A 16,133-nucleotide genomic window follows, 5' to 3' on the forward strand; every position below is an offset into this window, starting at 1 on the left:
AACAAAAGAGCAGCAACTAGGCGCAGTCATCGTAGCAAACAGTGCGCGGCTTGGCTGGCCTGCTCATTTGCACAACAGATAGCCGCTATCACCACTGGCTAGTGACGGAGCTCCGGAAATGGAACTGTGCGGCTGGACTCCCTCAGCCTATCAATGGGAACCTGCCGACTGTCGACATGCCTGGCATTGCGCACATATCAGAGGGGTGCAGGAGAAAATTAATATGCTATATGCATATATCTGTCCTCAGAACCTCACTAAACACTATGACATCCCATTTAATACCCGCTAGTTCCTCGAACAGCACTGCTAGGCTAGCCTCACTGGATAAGGTTCTAGCATTAAACGTTCTCAGGTTGACGTTCTAATGGCGGCCTGTCCAGAGCCAGGTATTCTTAGCACCCTCTACTGCGTCACATGTCTGATCGCTGCCTCGGTCAGTTGCTTCGCAGCCGCTGGGGACTGAGGGCCGAGGGTTAATTGGTTTGTTCATAGAAGGTTGTGGCCAAGTACTACGCCAGGGTGGCCAAATCCTGTTCTGGTGAGGGAGTGCGTTGTCGGTTCCGGTCAGCGAGATCAGGCTGCACCCTGGGCTTGGTTATGCAATTCCATTGACATGCGGAGTTTTCTTGTTTTTTTTCAAACCCAGTGGAGAATTGAGCGCGGCACCAAGATTCGATTCGAACCTCGGTCCTCTTGCACGCGAGGCGGATGCTCTACTTCTACACCTGTGCTGCACCTCTTCGCTATTTTCATATTAGTACTGCATGATCCCTCCTGCCTTATTCGCTGCATGGTAGGTTGTGATGGTGATAAGTGAAAGCAAAATTTGTTTGCAATATCTGTTTCTTTTCATCACTGTGCTTTGTGGAAAAGCATTTGTCTTTAATCTGGACTGCCTGTACTAGTACTCGAATTTATTCAAAAATATTTTGAAATATTTGGTGCAATTATCAACCAATTTTTATTATTTATATTTCATTTCACAACCAAACATTTTTGTGTTCACATAGCATGCTTTTGGGTTGCTGTTCCGCATTACGATGTGTTTAAAAAAAATTTCTTGACTGCCTGTTGTGCCATTCAGCAGAGAAGACAACCAGTTGGTGTCTGGCATTTTAATAAACAAATCAGTGCCATCTATTTTTTTCTGTTGCGCTTGTGCTTATAGCTTCATGTGCAGAGAGAAAAGGTTCCAATATACTAATGTATTTGTATGTACATTTTACTTGTGTACCAGTGTATTTGTTATCCATAAAGTGAATCACATTTTGCTAGCATCATATTATCATCACTAAGTGGTGACTGCAGTCTGGAGAGCAGAAAGGCTGCGAAAATGGTGTCTAAACAAAACTCTTTATTTGAGCTGACTTGCGCCCACAGTGGTCTGAATCACTCGGCAGCGGCGTAGAAACAAGCGTGCTCGGCGGTCGTCGAACAGAATGCCCGCCAATTTAAAGCTGATAGTGAATTTTCGAGATAAAGCGTGCAACGTTACTAGAACATTCTGGAACAACGCAGAATCAGCTCTGCTTGGATGCGATCAATCAAGATAAATCTGGTCATGTCTTGCATCGCAAACAAAGCAATAAAGTGGCTCGGTGGCAGATTTGAAGAATGAACAAACACTGCAAATATTGGCGGCATTACTCCCTTCTCAGAGAAGCATCGACCCGATGCATTAAAACAAATAATGCGACTAGCAACAAAGAAAATGGATCGTGCGGAAATAAACACAGAGTGTGGAAATGCGCCATCCTTTAGTGTGCATAATAGGGCTTCAGACGGACGACATGGACAACTTCTGGTCGTACGTGGCGTTGCTGGGATGCAGTCATTGCGTCAGGGATGACTTCATTATCCAGTTCACCTAGCTGACGAAGGACATTGTACGGGCCGAAATAGCAGCGCAAAAGCTTTTCACTCAATCCATGGTGGCGAATCTGCGTACAAACCCAGACTTGGTCTCCTGGCTTGTATTCCGCGTTGCATCTTCGTAGGTTGTAGCGTGTGGCGTCGATCCGCTGCTGGTCGTTGATCCGTAATCTGGCAAGTCTTCAGGCTTCTGCGCGTTGAAGATACGCGGCGACGTTTTCTTCTTTGGTAACGTTTGGCAGCATGGCGTCTAGCGTGGTCGTGGCCTCCCTGCCATGGACGAGCCTAAAAGGCGTCGTCTGGGTGGTCTCCTGCACTGCGGTGTTGTAGGCAAAGACGACATGAGGCAGGAGGACATCCCAGGTTTTGTGTTTGGCATCGACATACATGGTGAGCATATCGGCAATGGTTTTGTTCAGGCGCTCGGTCAGTCCGTTGGTCTGCAGATGGTATGCAATTGTCCTCTGATGGCTGCTTTGGGTGTAACGCAGCATGGCTTGTGTTAGTTCCGCCGTGAATGCTATTCCTCTGTCCGTGATGAGCACATCGGGGGCGCCGTGTCGCAGAAGAATGAAATCCACGAAAAATTTGGCAACTTCTGCTGCTGTTCCGTTCTGTAGGGCTTTTGCCTCGGCGTAGCAGGTCAGGTAGTCGGTCGTTATGATGATCCACTTATTTCTAGACGTTGACTTTGGGAAAGGGCCAAGCAAGTCCATGCCGATCTGCTGAAAGGGCCTTGAGGGGGGTTCATTGGGGTTCAGAAATCCTGCTGGTCGGGTGGGAGTGGTCTTTCGTTGCTGACAATCTCGGCAGGTTTTCACATAATGTGCGACATCTGCAAACAGTCGGGGCCAGTAATACTTGTCTTGAATGCTGCGGAGGGTGCTAGTAAACCCGAGATGTCCAACTGTCGGCTCGTCGTGGTGAAGCCTGTAGAACTTCTTCACGGAGACAAGCAGGTATAACAAGGAGGTGGGCTGTTTTTGTTCACTGCTAAGTTCTTCATAAGGACATCATTCTGTACAGAGAAGGAACACGGCCCTCACTTGAATAAGGCGGGGGTTGAAGAAACTTTGCCTTCCAAGTACTCAGATCAGGCGTTTTAGGTCGAGGTCCGAACGTTGCTGCTGGGCAAAAGAGCTGGGGCTGATGGGTCCCAGGAAGGCGTCCTCATCATCGTCCGGTGGCGGCGCATCTACAGGGGCTCATTGGCGGCAATCGGTATCAGAGTGCTTGCGTCCGGACCTGTAAACGACGGTGACATCAAACTCCTGGAGACTCAGACTCCATCGAGCGAGTCGGCCAGAGGGGTCCTTCAAACTGGCAAGCCAGCACAGCGCGTGGTGATCGCTGACCACCTTGAACGATCCATATAGGTAAGGGCGAAATTTCGACGTAGCCGAGATGATGGCAAGACACTCCGTCTCAGTCGTCGAATAGTTAGCCTGGGCCTTGGAAAGGGAACGGCTAGCGTATGCGATGACTTTCTCCAGCCCGTCGCTTTTTTGAACGAGGACGGCGCCTAGGTTCACGCTGCTTGTGTCGGTATGAACTTCAGTATCAGCGTTTTCATGAAAATGCGGGAGGATTGGTGGGAACTGTAAACGATGCTGAAGTTCTCTGAAGGCTTCTTCTTGCAGCGCTTCCGATTTAAATGGCACGTCTGCCTTCATCAGTTGGGTCAGGGGCTCTGCAATGCGCGTAAAAATTTCACAAGTCGTCGGTAATATGCACACAGTCCAAGGAATCTGTGCACTGCCTTCTTATCAGCTGGCGGTGGAAACTATTCAATAGCAGCTGTTTTGTACGTGCCAGGGCGTACTTCTTCCTTGCTAACGGTTTGGCCTAGAAACAGCAGCTCCTCTTAAGCAAAGTGGCACTTCTCTGCTTTCAAGGTTAGGCCAGGCAACTTGATGTTGTCTAGTACTGTTCGAAGTCTTTTGAGGTGCTCTTCAAAGTTCGAGGCGAAGACGACAACATCATCTAAATATACCAAACAAATTTGCCACTTCAGGCCTGGCAGAACTGTATCCATTACTCGCTGAAACGTCGCTGGTGCGGAACAGAGACCAAATGGCCGGGTCCATCGATGAGAAATACTTGGCGTTGCAGAGCCGGTCCATTGTGTTGTCGATTCGGGGGAGGGGGTAGACATCCTTCTTTGTTATGTTATTAAAGCGGCGGTAATTAATGCAGAATCGAAATGCACTGTCTTTCTCACTAGAACAGCCGGTTGCGCCCATGGGCTGTTTGAAGGCTGGATGACGTCGTCGCGAGGCATTTCTTCCACTTGGTCCCGGATGGCTTGTCGTTCTCGCGGTGACACATGGTAGGGGCTTTGACGGAGAGGTCGGGTGTGCTGGTCGGTTATAATGCTATGCTTGGCAATTGGCGTTTGTCGGACCTTCGGCGATGACGGAAAACACTCACTGTAGCTTCGAAACTGATTGCGGATCTGGTCTTGTCTGTTCCGGGGCAGGGCGGGGTTGATGTCGAAAGTTGGAGAGTTCTCTTGGTCAGGCGAATCTTCTGCGAGTGGGTCGGAGAAGGCAAAGGAGTCTCGTATGTCGGATATTTTGTCGAAGAAAGCAATCGTCGTTCCTCTGTTAATGTGCCGGTATTTTTCACTGAATTTAGTCGGCAGTACTTCGGCCTGGCCATTGCAGAAATGTTCGATGCCTCTTGCGATACTGATTCCTCGGTCTAGAGGCAACTGCATGTTCTCCTCGATGATGACTTCAGTGTTAATGGCTTCCGTGGCGCCTACAGTCACGATAACGCTTGAACGGGGTGGGACGCTCACTTCTTCCTCCAGGGAAATGGGAAAAAGTAGTCAGGCTGCCTCAGTGCGCTTCAATCTTTACAGCAGAATGCTACGCCATTGCTCTAGCTGTAGAACAAATATTGAAGAAAAACATACAGAACAGTGTTATCTACAGTGACTCCCTCAGCATAATTACAGCAATAAACCCCAGAAATGCAACCGAACCCTTAATAGGAAACATAATACTTAATGTAATACGAGCTGATTCACAAGGACATACAATAAAGTTTTGCTTGGTTCCCAGTCACGTGGGCACCAGTGGAAATGAGAGGGCTGATGCAAGCGCCGCACTTGCCCTTAACGCAAAAATAAAACCAGTAAACATACCGCATAAGGACTGCATCAAGTTAGTCCAGAATAAATTGAGAGAAAAATGGCAGGCTTCTTGGGACAACGAGCAAGCTGCACTTTGTAAAACCTGTCGTGGTTGAATGGAAGACCTGTAGGCACCAGGAACGATTTATTGAAGTTATTTTATGTCGTCTCCGCATTGGACATACACACATTACACATAATTTCTTACTAACGAAACAAGACAAACCTCGTTGTGAAAGATGTGAAGACGAACTAACAATAAACCATATTTTATTCTCTTGTGCAAAACTCGAAAAACTAAGAAATAAGCACTTTACGAAAATTTATAATGAATACATTCCTTTACACCCAGCGCTGCTTTTAGGCGAAAATGCCATTGTTAACATATCTTCCGTTTTTAGCTTTTTAAAAGAAGCAGGTGTTCTTCAGAAACTGTAAATTTTGATCCACAACTTTGCTTTATATATTATGCATTTCAGCCATTTTCTCATTCCATGAGAAGAGGGCTGAGGTGGTTATTTGAATGGTTGGGAGTCTCTGGGTCCTTGCCCAGCCAAGGATGGCTACTGAGGTTATCTGACCTTCTTGAAAGCGTTTATTTTTAGCCATTTATAAAATTTCTTCTTTCTCTTATTACTACCAGAACGAAATAGCAATTTAAGTCCTCTACACAACCATGTTTCCTCCCACCTACAGAAAAGTGTTCATATACCTTGAGTCTGGCGCATGATAGCCTTAGCTGCTTATGTGCCATTAAACCCAACACAACACAATCACTTCTTCCTCCAGGACACTCAGGGCAACGTGATTTTCCAGAGGTCTCATCGAAGGGATGGCCTCGTCTGTCGAAAGCTTAATCACCTTGGATCATTGGTCAATGACTGCCTGATGCTCACTAAGAAAATCCTTGCCCAAGATCACTTCGCGGGAACATTGCCATGTTGCAGCGAAGGTCGCAGGATAGGTGTGTCCTTTGACAGTCACTCGCGCTGTGCATCGTCCTGATGGTGTAATCAAGTGGCCCCCTGCAGCGCGAATTTGTGGGCCGTCCCAAGCGGTCATGACTTTCCTCTGCTGCGCAGCGAATGTTCCATTCATCACTAAGTAATCGGCTCTTGTGTCAACTAGAGCGGTAACTTTCCGGCTGTCGATAGTCACTTCTAAGTCTGATGTCCTGGCTTTTGCATTGCACGTCGCCCTCGGCATCGGGCCACGGCTTCATTGCGTATGCCAGTCGTGGGTGGGGCGTGCCATCGAAGCTTTTCTAAGTGGCAGTGTCGTTTTGAAGGCAGTTCGCGTCGTGGTCGGGGTTGCCATTTTGTGCGGCGTCGGTGCAGGGCGTGTAGCTTCTTCATGCGGCGTCGCGGGTGCAGCGTCTTCATGGGGCATGGTCGATGGAGGATCTTCGGCATTTCGTTGGTGAGCAGCCTCACCTCCAGAGGTTGCTGTTTTTATTTTTCCCTACGGGGGCTGGGAGACCTTCCTAGTACCGCGGCTGCGTAGCTGCGGTGGGGCGACGCAAAGCTTGAGGTTTACGGAAATAGTGAGCGCAGAAGGCGGTTCGGCGTGTACTCCTCTCAACGGAGGTACTCATTGATTTCCTGCGGACGTTGGCCGAAGCGTGGTCCTGGGGCGTCAACGGCAATTCCTCGAAGACCGATACGTCGGTACGGGCAGTGATGAAGAATATGGCCACCCTCACCACAATGGAAGCACAATGGCCGGTTGTCGGAAGTCCTCCAGGCGTCGCATTTCCTGGGGCTTGTGGGGTTGACTTGGGGAGAGATAAGTACGTTCTACCCACTTAATCGCGGCTGACACGGTTCAAAGCCGCCCGGACCCCACCCCGTGATCGCGTACGCTACCGAGCGCACGCCGACCACGGCGGGCCTTGCTCTGGGGGAACAAAGGAACGACCCTTTGGCTGACACAAACAGGCATTTATTGCTACAGCAACAATAACGCCAGCTAGCAACAAGGTACGCTGATGAATCAAGGTCGTCCGACTCACCAGCAAGGTTCCGAGCGAATGTTCGCCCACGCTAGGGCAAGGGATATATACTCTGAAGGCCGGACGGGACGAGTACGGGAGCCTGTCTCCCCGTCGCTTCCTCGCCCCGCCGGCGAAGAGCGGAGCCGCGAGCGACACGTCCGCTCGCGCCGATGATCCCAGCCAAAGAGCCCCATTTCCCTCGCGCGGGCTTTGGCAGTCTCCCGCGCAGCGATGTTGGCGCCCGCTCTTGCCAGTTAATGTAACAGACAAGGGAATGCGTTCATCCTCGAGGTGAGACTGCCGCTGCACGGTGCCTTGCGGGAAAGCAAACAGGGGGCTGCAGGGCAGGTCCCCACAGGCTTGAGCGTCGCTCATATTCTGGGCAGGCGGGGGCAGAGAGGCGGCGTTCGGGAACAAGTTGTTGATGTCGGAGAGGATGTATGAGTTGTCATTGGGGCTGAGGAGTGCAAACTGCTGGAGCGTAAGTCACGGCCTGGGGTTCTGTGGCCGCCGGGGTGCCAAGTGCCTGTGGCACTTCTTCCTGTACCACATCCTTGAGAGTCGCTGCTTGGGGCTGTGGAGAGATGGCAGTAATCAACGTAGCTCCTCGCGGACGATTTCGGGGATCACTTTCCGCAAGTTGTCGCTGGTGGTGGTCGTCGTGTGCTGACGGATTGCACAGACATAGGAAGGGCGGTTGTACTTCCGAGCCCGGACATCGAGGGTCTTCTCGATTGTGCAGGCTACTTGCATTAATTCGTCATTTGTTTTAGGCTGCCAAAGACCTGTTCTTTTACGCCAGGTGTTAAAAACTAAACTTCCTTTTCCGTGGTCATCTCGAGGGACGGCGCAGCGAAAGAGGCGCTTCATCTCTTCAACGTAACCGCGGGCGGGCTCGTTCAGAAGCTGGACCCTGGGCTCGAGGAGTCGTTCAGCCCTTTCTTTCCTCACGACACTAGATGTCACAAAGTGGTGACTGCAGTCCGGAGTAAAAAGGCTTCGAAAATGGTGTCTAAACAAAACTCTTTATTTTGGCTGACGTGTGCCCACAATGGACTGAGTCACTCGGCGGCGTAGTAACAAGCGTGCTCGGTGGTCGTGGAACAGAATGCCTGCCGCTGTCGGCCGTGCTCAATTTAAAGTTGATAGCGAACTTTCGAGGTAAAGCGTGCAAAATTACTAGAACATTCTGGAACAACGTAGAATCACCTCTGCCCTGGATGCGATCAATCGAGATAAATCTGGTCGCGTCTTGCATCGCAAACAATGTGATAAAGCGGCTCAGTGGCAGATTTGAAGAATTAACAATAACTGCAAAGATTCGCGGCAATATTAAGGCACAGGTCTGATAATTCTGACTTGTGATTCCTTTTGGGTTTGAAGATAACCGCTGGCCCTTAAGGGTAACGGAGTGGATTCCAAGAGAAGGCAAGCGTAGCAGGGGGCGGCAGAAGGTTAGGTGGGTGGATGAGATTAAGAAGTTTGCAGGCATACAGTGGGCGCAGCTGGCAAAGGACAGGGTTAATTGGAGAGGTATGGGAGAGGCCTTTGCCTTGTAGTGGGCATAGTCTTGTCAGGCTGATGATGATATTGTGGACCAGCGCAAAACAGACAACAGACCTAGGAAAGAGATGACACAGGCACTGTCTAGCAGCTGAATTTTATTTGAAGAGCCACGTTAAATTTATAAGGTTAAAAGCACACGAAACCAACAAAACAAACAAACAACAGAAACACATCGAAGATTAGACAGCGGATGGAAGACTCTTAGCGAGGAAGGCTATCTCATTTCTCTGTAACGCCAAGGATGCTTTTGTCACACACGTGTCAGCGTTCTTAGCGACACAATAAGCTTCGAAGACTTCCCTGCCTACCTGATTGCTGCTGTAGTATTGGATCTCAGTATTATGCAAGTCAGGCAGGCAAGGGTCGTCATTTTGATCTTTGCAATTGCGGCAATGCTGCACTAGGTTGGAAGAAGGGCATTTTTTGATGTCGAGCGAATTCTCGTGCTCTTTCGGCCTGATGTTAATGCACCTTCCCGTCTGGCCATAATAAACCTTTCCGCAAGATAAAGGAACTCTATACACGATGCCTTTTTTGCAGTTCATGAACTTTTCTGCGTGTGACACTGTGCACTGCCGAAAGTCTTTTCTGGACGAGGCTGGCTCCAACTTGCTGTGCACTGTGGCGCACACCTTCCCAATTTTATGTTCGGCGCAGAACACCACCTGCACATTCTGCCGCGCAGCGATCTTCTTCAGACGATGTGAGGCACCCTGCAGGTACGGGTTGCATTTGTCCTTCCTTCGTTCCTCTTCCTGCTGCCCCAGTGGGTGAGGTGACACCTTTACCTTCAGCTTACACAACGTTCGTTCTGCTAACCGTGCAGGATTCCTTTCATGATAGCCTGCTTCACGAAGTCTGGCCACCTGCCCAAGGAAGCCTTCCTCGATCCGGTGGTGACATGACATTTCAAGGGCTGTTGACAGGCATGACACCGCTATCCCATCCTTCACCAGCCTGGAATGTTGCGAACTGAAGGAGAGAAGGGGCTTTCCGGCCTTTGGTGAATACATCCAACAAACATAATGGTTGGCCACCTCAACTCAAGGTCTAAAAATCGTAAGCACCCATCCTTTGGCAACTCAAAAGTAATGTTGAGCTCTTGTCCCCTTTCCTTAAATATCTTTAGTACGTTGGCCGCCATCCTAATGCTGCTCGGCTCTCTGATTAACACAAGGTAGTCATCGATGTACCTGAAAACAGCTGCGGCGAAATCTTCTAAATCCGCTTTCCGAGACCTATCTGCATTCGAGAGAAAGATGTCACTTAGTATAGGTGCTATCCGAGAACTGATGCATATTCTGGACTTTTCCAAGATGACCTTGTTATCCCAGGACACAACAATGGAAGCGAGATACGACAAAAGAAGCTCGAAAAAGCACTCCACTGAAATGCCGCATGCATTCCTGAATACGACTTCATCATTCACCTGTTTTTCACTGCCAAACTCATAAGCCAGACATTCGGTTCCGTGCGGTGGTCTTTGAACGAAACACATGGCAATACGAAGTGTCTAGCTACCCTCAAAAGATCCTGAAAACTTTGAAGCTCGAGGACCCATTTCTAGTCCCAAGCTCGGTGCCAGTGGTGAAGTATTTGAATCATCAGAATCCTGGACAGTGTTCAGCGCTTAGTGTAGAAGTCGAGGACGTGTTCTATTCCTTGCCGCACGCTATGAAGTGCATCCAAGAGTGCATCACCCAGCCCAACGATGAAGTCACATTCAGGAATGCTTGCGGCATTTCTGTGCAGTGCTTCCCCCCTCGAGCTTCTTGCATCTTATCTCTCTTCCAATGTTGTGTCCTGAGATAACAAGGTCTTCGTACAATAGTGAGGAATGTGCATCGATTCTCGGATTGCACCTATACTAAGTGACATCTTTCTCTCGAATGCGGATAGGTCTCGGAAAGCGGATTTAGAAGATTTCGCCGCAGCTGTTTTCAGGTACATCGATGACTACCTTGTGTTAATCAGAAAGCCGAGCAGCATTAGGACGGCGCCCGACGTACTAAAGATATTTAAGGAAAGGGGACAAGAGCTCAACATTACTTTTGAGTTGCCAAAGGATGGGTGCTTACGATTTTTAGACCTTGAGTTGAGGCTGGCCAACCATCATGTTTGTTGGATGTATTCACCAAAGGCTGGAAAGCCCCTTCTCTCCTTCAGTTCGCAACATTCCAGGCTGGTGAAGGATGGGATAGCGGTGTCATGCCTGTCAACAGCCCTTGAAATGTCATGTCACCACCGGATCGAGGAAGGCTTCCTTGGGCAGGTGGCCAGACTTCGTGAAGCAGGCTATCAAGAAAGGAATCCTGCACGGTTAGCAGAACAAACGTTGTGCAAGCTGAAGGTAAAGGTGTCACCTCATCCTCCGGGGCAGCAGGAAGAGGAATGAAGGAAGGTCGAAGGCAGCCCGTACCGGCAGGGTGCCTCACATTGTCTGAAGAAGATCGCTGCGCGGCAGAATGTGCAGGTGGTGTTCTGCGCCGAACATAAAATTGGGAAGGTGTGCGCCGCAGTGCACAGCAAGTTGGAGCCAGCCTCGTCCAGAAAAGACTTTCGGCAGTGCACAGTGTCACACGCAGAAAAGTTCATGAACTGCAAAAAAGGCATCGTGTATAGAGTTCCTTTATCTTGCGGAAAGGTTTATTATGGCCAGACGGGAAGGTGCATTAACATCAGGCCGAAAGAGCACGAGAATTCGCTCGACATCAAAAAATGCCCTTCTTCCAACCTAGTGCAGCATTGCCGCGATTGCAAAGATCAAAATGACGACCCTTGCCTGCCTGACTTGCATAATACTGAGATCCAATACTACAGCAGCAATCAGGTAGGCAGGGAAGTCTTCGAAGCTTATTGTGTCGCTAAGAACGCTGACACGTGTGTGACAAAAGCATCCTTGGCATTACAGAGAAATGAGATAGCCTTCTTCGATAAGAGTCTTCCATCCGCTGTGTAATCTTATATGTATTTCTGTTTTTTGTTTGTTTTTTGGTTTCGTACATTTTTAGCCTTATATATTTCACGTTCTTTTTCCAATAAAATTTATTTGCTGGACAGCACCCGTGCCGTCTTCTCTTTCCTAGGTCCGTTGTCCGTTTTGCGCTGGTCCACAATATGAATTACTTCCAACTTGCCCAACATAACATACTGATGATGATGATAATTATGAGTCTGGCTGAACTTGCAGAAAAATTCTTTCAAGACCATATTTATTTTGCCAGTAGAGCAACAATGTATTCGATTCAGTTTTGAAAAGTAGAGAAAAAGATACACATAGAAAATAATAATACATCAGTGCATATTCTCGTTTTGTAATGGGTTAGAACAACACTTAAACGAGTTAACATATGGAGTTCTTGCTTGTCAGTTATTGGGTATGAATTAATAGGTTTCTTGGCAGTTTGTTTTGCAGTGAAACTTAAGCTGCGCACTTTTACATCTCGTAATTTTTAGCTGGCTTATTCGTTTTCAGTGGCTCTCCTTTGAAAGATTTGGCCTTTCTTTAAGGCTGTCTTTCTTAGTAATTTCATACAATGTTATTGAAGGCACCAGCAAAGTTGTGCATTCTTTGCCTTTGCTGCAGGCATGCACCAAGCTTCCATACAAGTCTGCACAGAAGTCCACGAGCTTAAAGCAGCCCAGACCCTCGGAAATAGCACCAGTGAATTGTAAACCCATCAGTTCTGTTGCAACTCAATCACTCACGCAGGATTTAAAAGAAACTTTTCAGGATCCTGGCCCTGGTTCTTTTTCTCCTGCTTCAGTGCCAGCTACAGCTGCTGCACCATTTCCAACCTGCTCATCAGTTGTTGTCTCCTCCTCTCCGTCTGCTGCACCACTCACGTTCATAAGGCCATCGTGCAGTGTGACCAACAGTGTCCTTCCCATGGTGCTGAGCTCAGCTGGTACCATCTCTGTGCCTGTAGTTCACCTTGTGGCAAATGGTGCTGCACCAAAGCGACCCTCTTTCACATCCACCTCAATGGCACCCGCAGTGGCAAGAACGACGCCTGGCCCCCTCACCATGAGGCCCGTCAGGGCGCCCAGTGGGGGTCGACACTCACTGCCTCCGCTGTTGCCGTCACCACCAAGCTCGGCAGCACTTGCTGCCGCTACCGCGAAGCCACCGAAAATCTCATCACTGCGGATTCAGTCAACGGGTGGTCAGGACGTCACAGTATGCCCAAGTGCCTATTATACAATCCACTTGGCGCAAAAGACAGGCTCCATTAGCAATGCAGCGTTGAAGTCTATTGTGAGCCAGCTGGTTCAGAAACATCCTGAAGAACTCCAGAAGAGAGCCAGCGCTGGGCAGAGCATCATATTGCAGGCACAGCCTGTGCAGCAGGAGGCTCGCTCACTGTTGCAGCCAGCCATTGCACTTCCCGAGAAGCAGAAGGTGCAGCAGCACTGCCCTCCTGCCAGCATGGCTGCAGGCAGTGGTGACTGTACAAGTACACAGTTGCTCGCGGTTTCGACGGCACCTGAAACGAGTCCTGCACGAAAGGTAGAACTGGAGACAGTGCTGCCTGTTGGGACACGGCAATTCTCTGCAAATGCAACGCCTGCAACTGTGGGAACTTGTGACAGCGGTCTGGACACTTCAGCCGTGTCCATCATGCCAATGGTGACCTCATCAGGCACCAGATCGCAGATCTCGAGTGTCGCCAAAGTTTCGAGTCCATCCCAGCAGGAGACTTCGCACAGTGCCACATGTCAAGAATTTGTCTCGGGAGCCATGCCACTTGCAGTGCATGGGCAGCAGACTGCATTGCCGCGCAAAAGTCAAAATGGCAAAGCGCTTGCTGCTTCAACTACAGCTGAAATGGGCCCTCAAATTGTGCCAAAGGTGGAACCGGACATGGAGCTAGCGCCTGCTGTTGAGGAGACAGTAAGCATACATGTGATACGTGAGGTGAGTATTACTCTGTGTACTTGGTAAATGTAAGGCACACATTTGATTCCTAAAAGCTGTCGACTACTTCTTTGCATTGTCACCTTTGGGAAGGCAGCATTTAGTTATTTCTCTGTGTGATCAGTGCATGATCAACAATCGGTTGAGCCATTACAAAAAAAATTAAGTGCATGTGGTTTCATGCCCAGGTAATCCACGAAGATAACCGTGAAGGAAATGCTGCTACTGCCTTTGTTTTTTGCTTTTCTTGAATCTTTTTATCTGTAATTGTTTTTAGAGGTGTCAGTGCCCTTGTGAGTATCAGGTTGAGTAGAGTTTATGGTGCTGCTGCCGAGATTTTTCAAGTTTGTTGAGAAATTGGCATGCACCTCATAGGAATGTATGTGTATTGCATATGCATTAATATAAAGCAACAGCGAATAATGAGTGGATCACTTCCTTCCACACGTCCCCTGTCGGTCTACCCAGCCGTCATCATGGCCCAGCGAAACGGATGCTGCCCTCACCTCGTACATCGAGAGTAGCACAAAGTGTATGGCAATGGCAGTGGTATAATTGCTGTGCCAAAAGCAAAAGACTGCTACATGCTGTTACATCATGACAAAATACAAGTAATTTGGACCAAAACTCTGCAATTGTTTAAGAACAAAATTCTAGGCGCCGTGTGTTATCCTTCATGAATGTATGCATGCTGCATATCATGTTGGCCGGGCCTGTTGTCACCCTGCATAATGAAAACAGAGAAACGAAATAGGCCTCCAGCACGCACGAATTTACTCTGGTCATCCCGTGATGTGATGGGCACACTGGAAATGCACATGGCAAAAACATTCACAAACAGTGCCATGTTCTTGACTGTCACATCCTTGCTCGGCTGAAGTGGTGAAACTGCATGGTACCGCGAAATTTTTTGTGGGTGTCGATTTTGAGGTTCACTTCGTTCCCCTAACAATAAGAGGTCGATAGTCCTGGCAAATTTTTTTTTCACTCAGTTCTCCAGCGCGCATATCATGGCACGCAACTTCAGTTTTACATCATAGCTTCTTCACCTTGCAGGCGGCGTCATGTTGAGTAAAAACAACGCATGTCATGTGCGAAGACATATGGATGCGCCGCTGAAATCGAAACTTTTGAGAATAGACTGAATACGCGCACTTCATGCCATCAGTGAATTCAGGCTCGCTGTTGCAAATTATGTGATTCTAGCCATAGGATAACATTTAAAGTTTTAGCATAGCATGTACCACTACCGTTTACTGCATCTGCGGTGAGCAATCTGCGCATGTGCAGGTGGCTCTTAGGAGCACACATCGGCCACTGCGCAGGCGTAGTTGGGTCCCCATGTAGCTCCCTTCAATTTTCTTTTCAAACATGCTTACTAGGAACGGAAAAAGATGGTGCGGGGTGACGTGGCATTTTTCGCTGTAAATATTGCATGACTTACCAGAAAATACGGAATATATCTGCACCAAAGGCTTCTTTGGCTGCTTCAAAGGCTGCTCCAAAATAACCTCGGCCAATCACATCACTGCGATGGTGAGCGGTGTGCACTGTGGCACATTTGTCCCCGTATTTCGCGCCGTTTTCTTTGTGAATCATGAACCAACTAGCCCAAACTAGTGTTCTCCTTGAACTTATTATTGAGGCAAGACTGTGTATAGTTCTAAGAAATTAGTGCTTTTCGGCTAGTTGTACAACACAAACTCTAAAAGCGGTGGTAATCGGCGAATAAAAACTTAGTTTACAAAAGGGGGAATAGATGCAAAGGGCTTCATTTTTTTTTACAGTCGAACCCCGCTACAACGAAATTAACGGGGTGCGCGAAAAATTTCATTGAAGCAGAAATTTGGTTGCGGAGAAATAAGCCCAAAAACACTGTCAGGTTGGACAACATAGTCCCAAAACATCATTTATTTCCAAAGAAGTCGGTCAGCTTCTTCTGCTTCTTTTTTTTTGCCACGAGTGCCGTGGGGGCAACTTTCGCATTCGGTGAGCAGTTGCATCGCGATGTCTTCATCGTGAGCACCAATAAATCTGCGGAGCACATCAAATGCTTGCGTCACTTTTAGTGCAGATGATGGTGCTAAGTTTCCTGCGTCGCTGTCATCCTAGTGATGCATCGCTGTGATGAACGTCCTCAATTATGGCTTCATCACTCGGCTCCTCGGAAAAAAGGAACTTCCGCTTCCTAGACAAAGGTGCCATGCTTGTGTCGATTGCAGCGCACAAGCACGAGTGAAAAAAACTAGGTCAAACGCGCTGCTGCTGTTGCCAGGCTGCTGCGTCCATTGGCGACGGATTGATTGCGGCTCTGGCTTGGAAGAAAACGGGAGCTTGCACCCGTGCCTTGTCGCATCGCAGCCAGCCCGATTGTCATCACCACGATGCAATGGCGATCTTCATGTGCGTTTGAATGAGTGGATCAGTTGGTTCTAGTGAAAGATTAGTGAAACAAAGCAGCATGGACCTACGGGAGTACACAGATGGGTGGCGATATGCTTGTTTTTTTGTAAGATAGATTTCTGAACCCAGCTTCGCAAAGCAAAAATTTCGTTGAAGCGGAAACGCGCCTCAATTTTGTTTTGTCCTGATGAAAAATTTGTTCCATTACTTTCTATGGCGAGCTGACGGGGAATTAGAAA

At 48.5% G+C, this 16,133-nt stretch overlaps 1 protein-coding gene across 26 annotated transcripts in view; it reads left to right on the plus strand.

Moving 5' to 3' along the window:
* The window catches only part of LOC144132256 (uncharacterized), a 317,492-nt gene that overhangs the window by 159,692 nt on the left and 141,667 nt on the right, over positions 1-16,133 (plus strand). For 19 of the 26 annotated variants that reach the window (XM_077664514.1, XM_077664518.1, XM_077664524.1 and 16 more), the window contains one exon: positions 12,160-13,491. The exons of the other annotated variants lie outside the window; for them this stretch is intronic. In XM_077664514.1, coding sequence (XP_077520640.1) covers positions 12,160-13,491 — 1,332 coding nt within the window. The remainder of the gene's footprint in view (positions 1-12,159; positions 13,492-16,133) is intronic. 26 annotated transcript variants of the gene reach the window in all.

The sequence above is a fragment of the Amblyomma americanum genome, chromosome 5 (genome assembly GCF_052857255.1).
Source record: "Amblyomma americanum isolate KBUSLIRL-KWMA chromosome 5, ASM5285725v1, whole genome shotgun sequence".
NCBI classification, from domain to species: domain Eukaryota; kingdom Metazoa; phylum Arthropoda; class Arachnida; order Ixodida; family Ixodidae; genus Amblyomma; species Amblyomma americanum.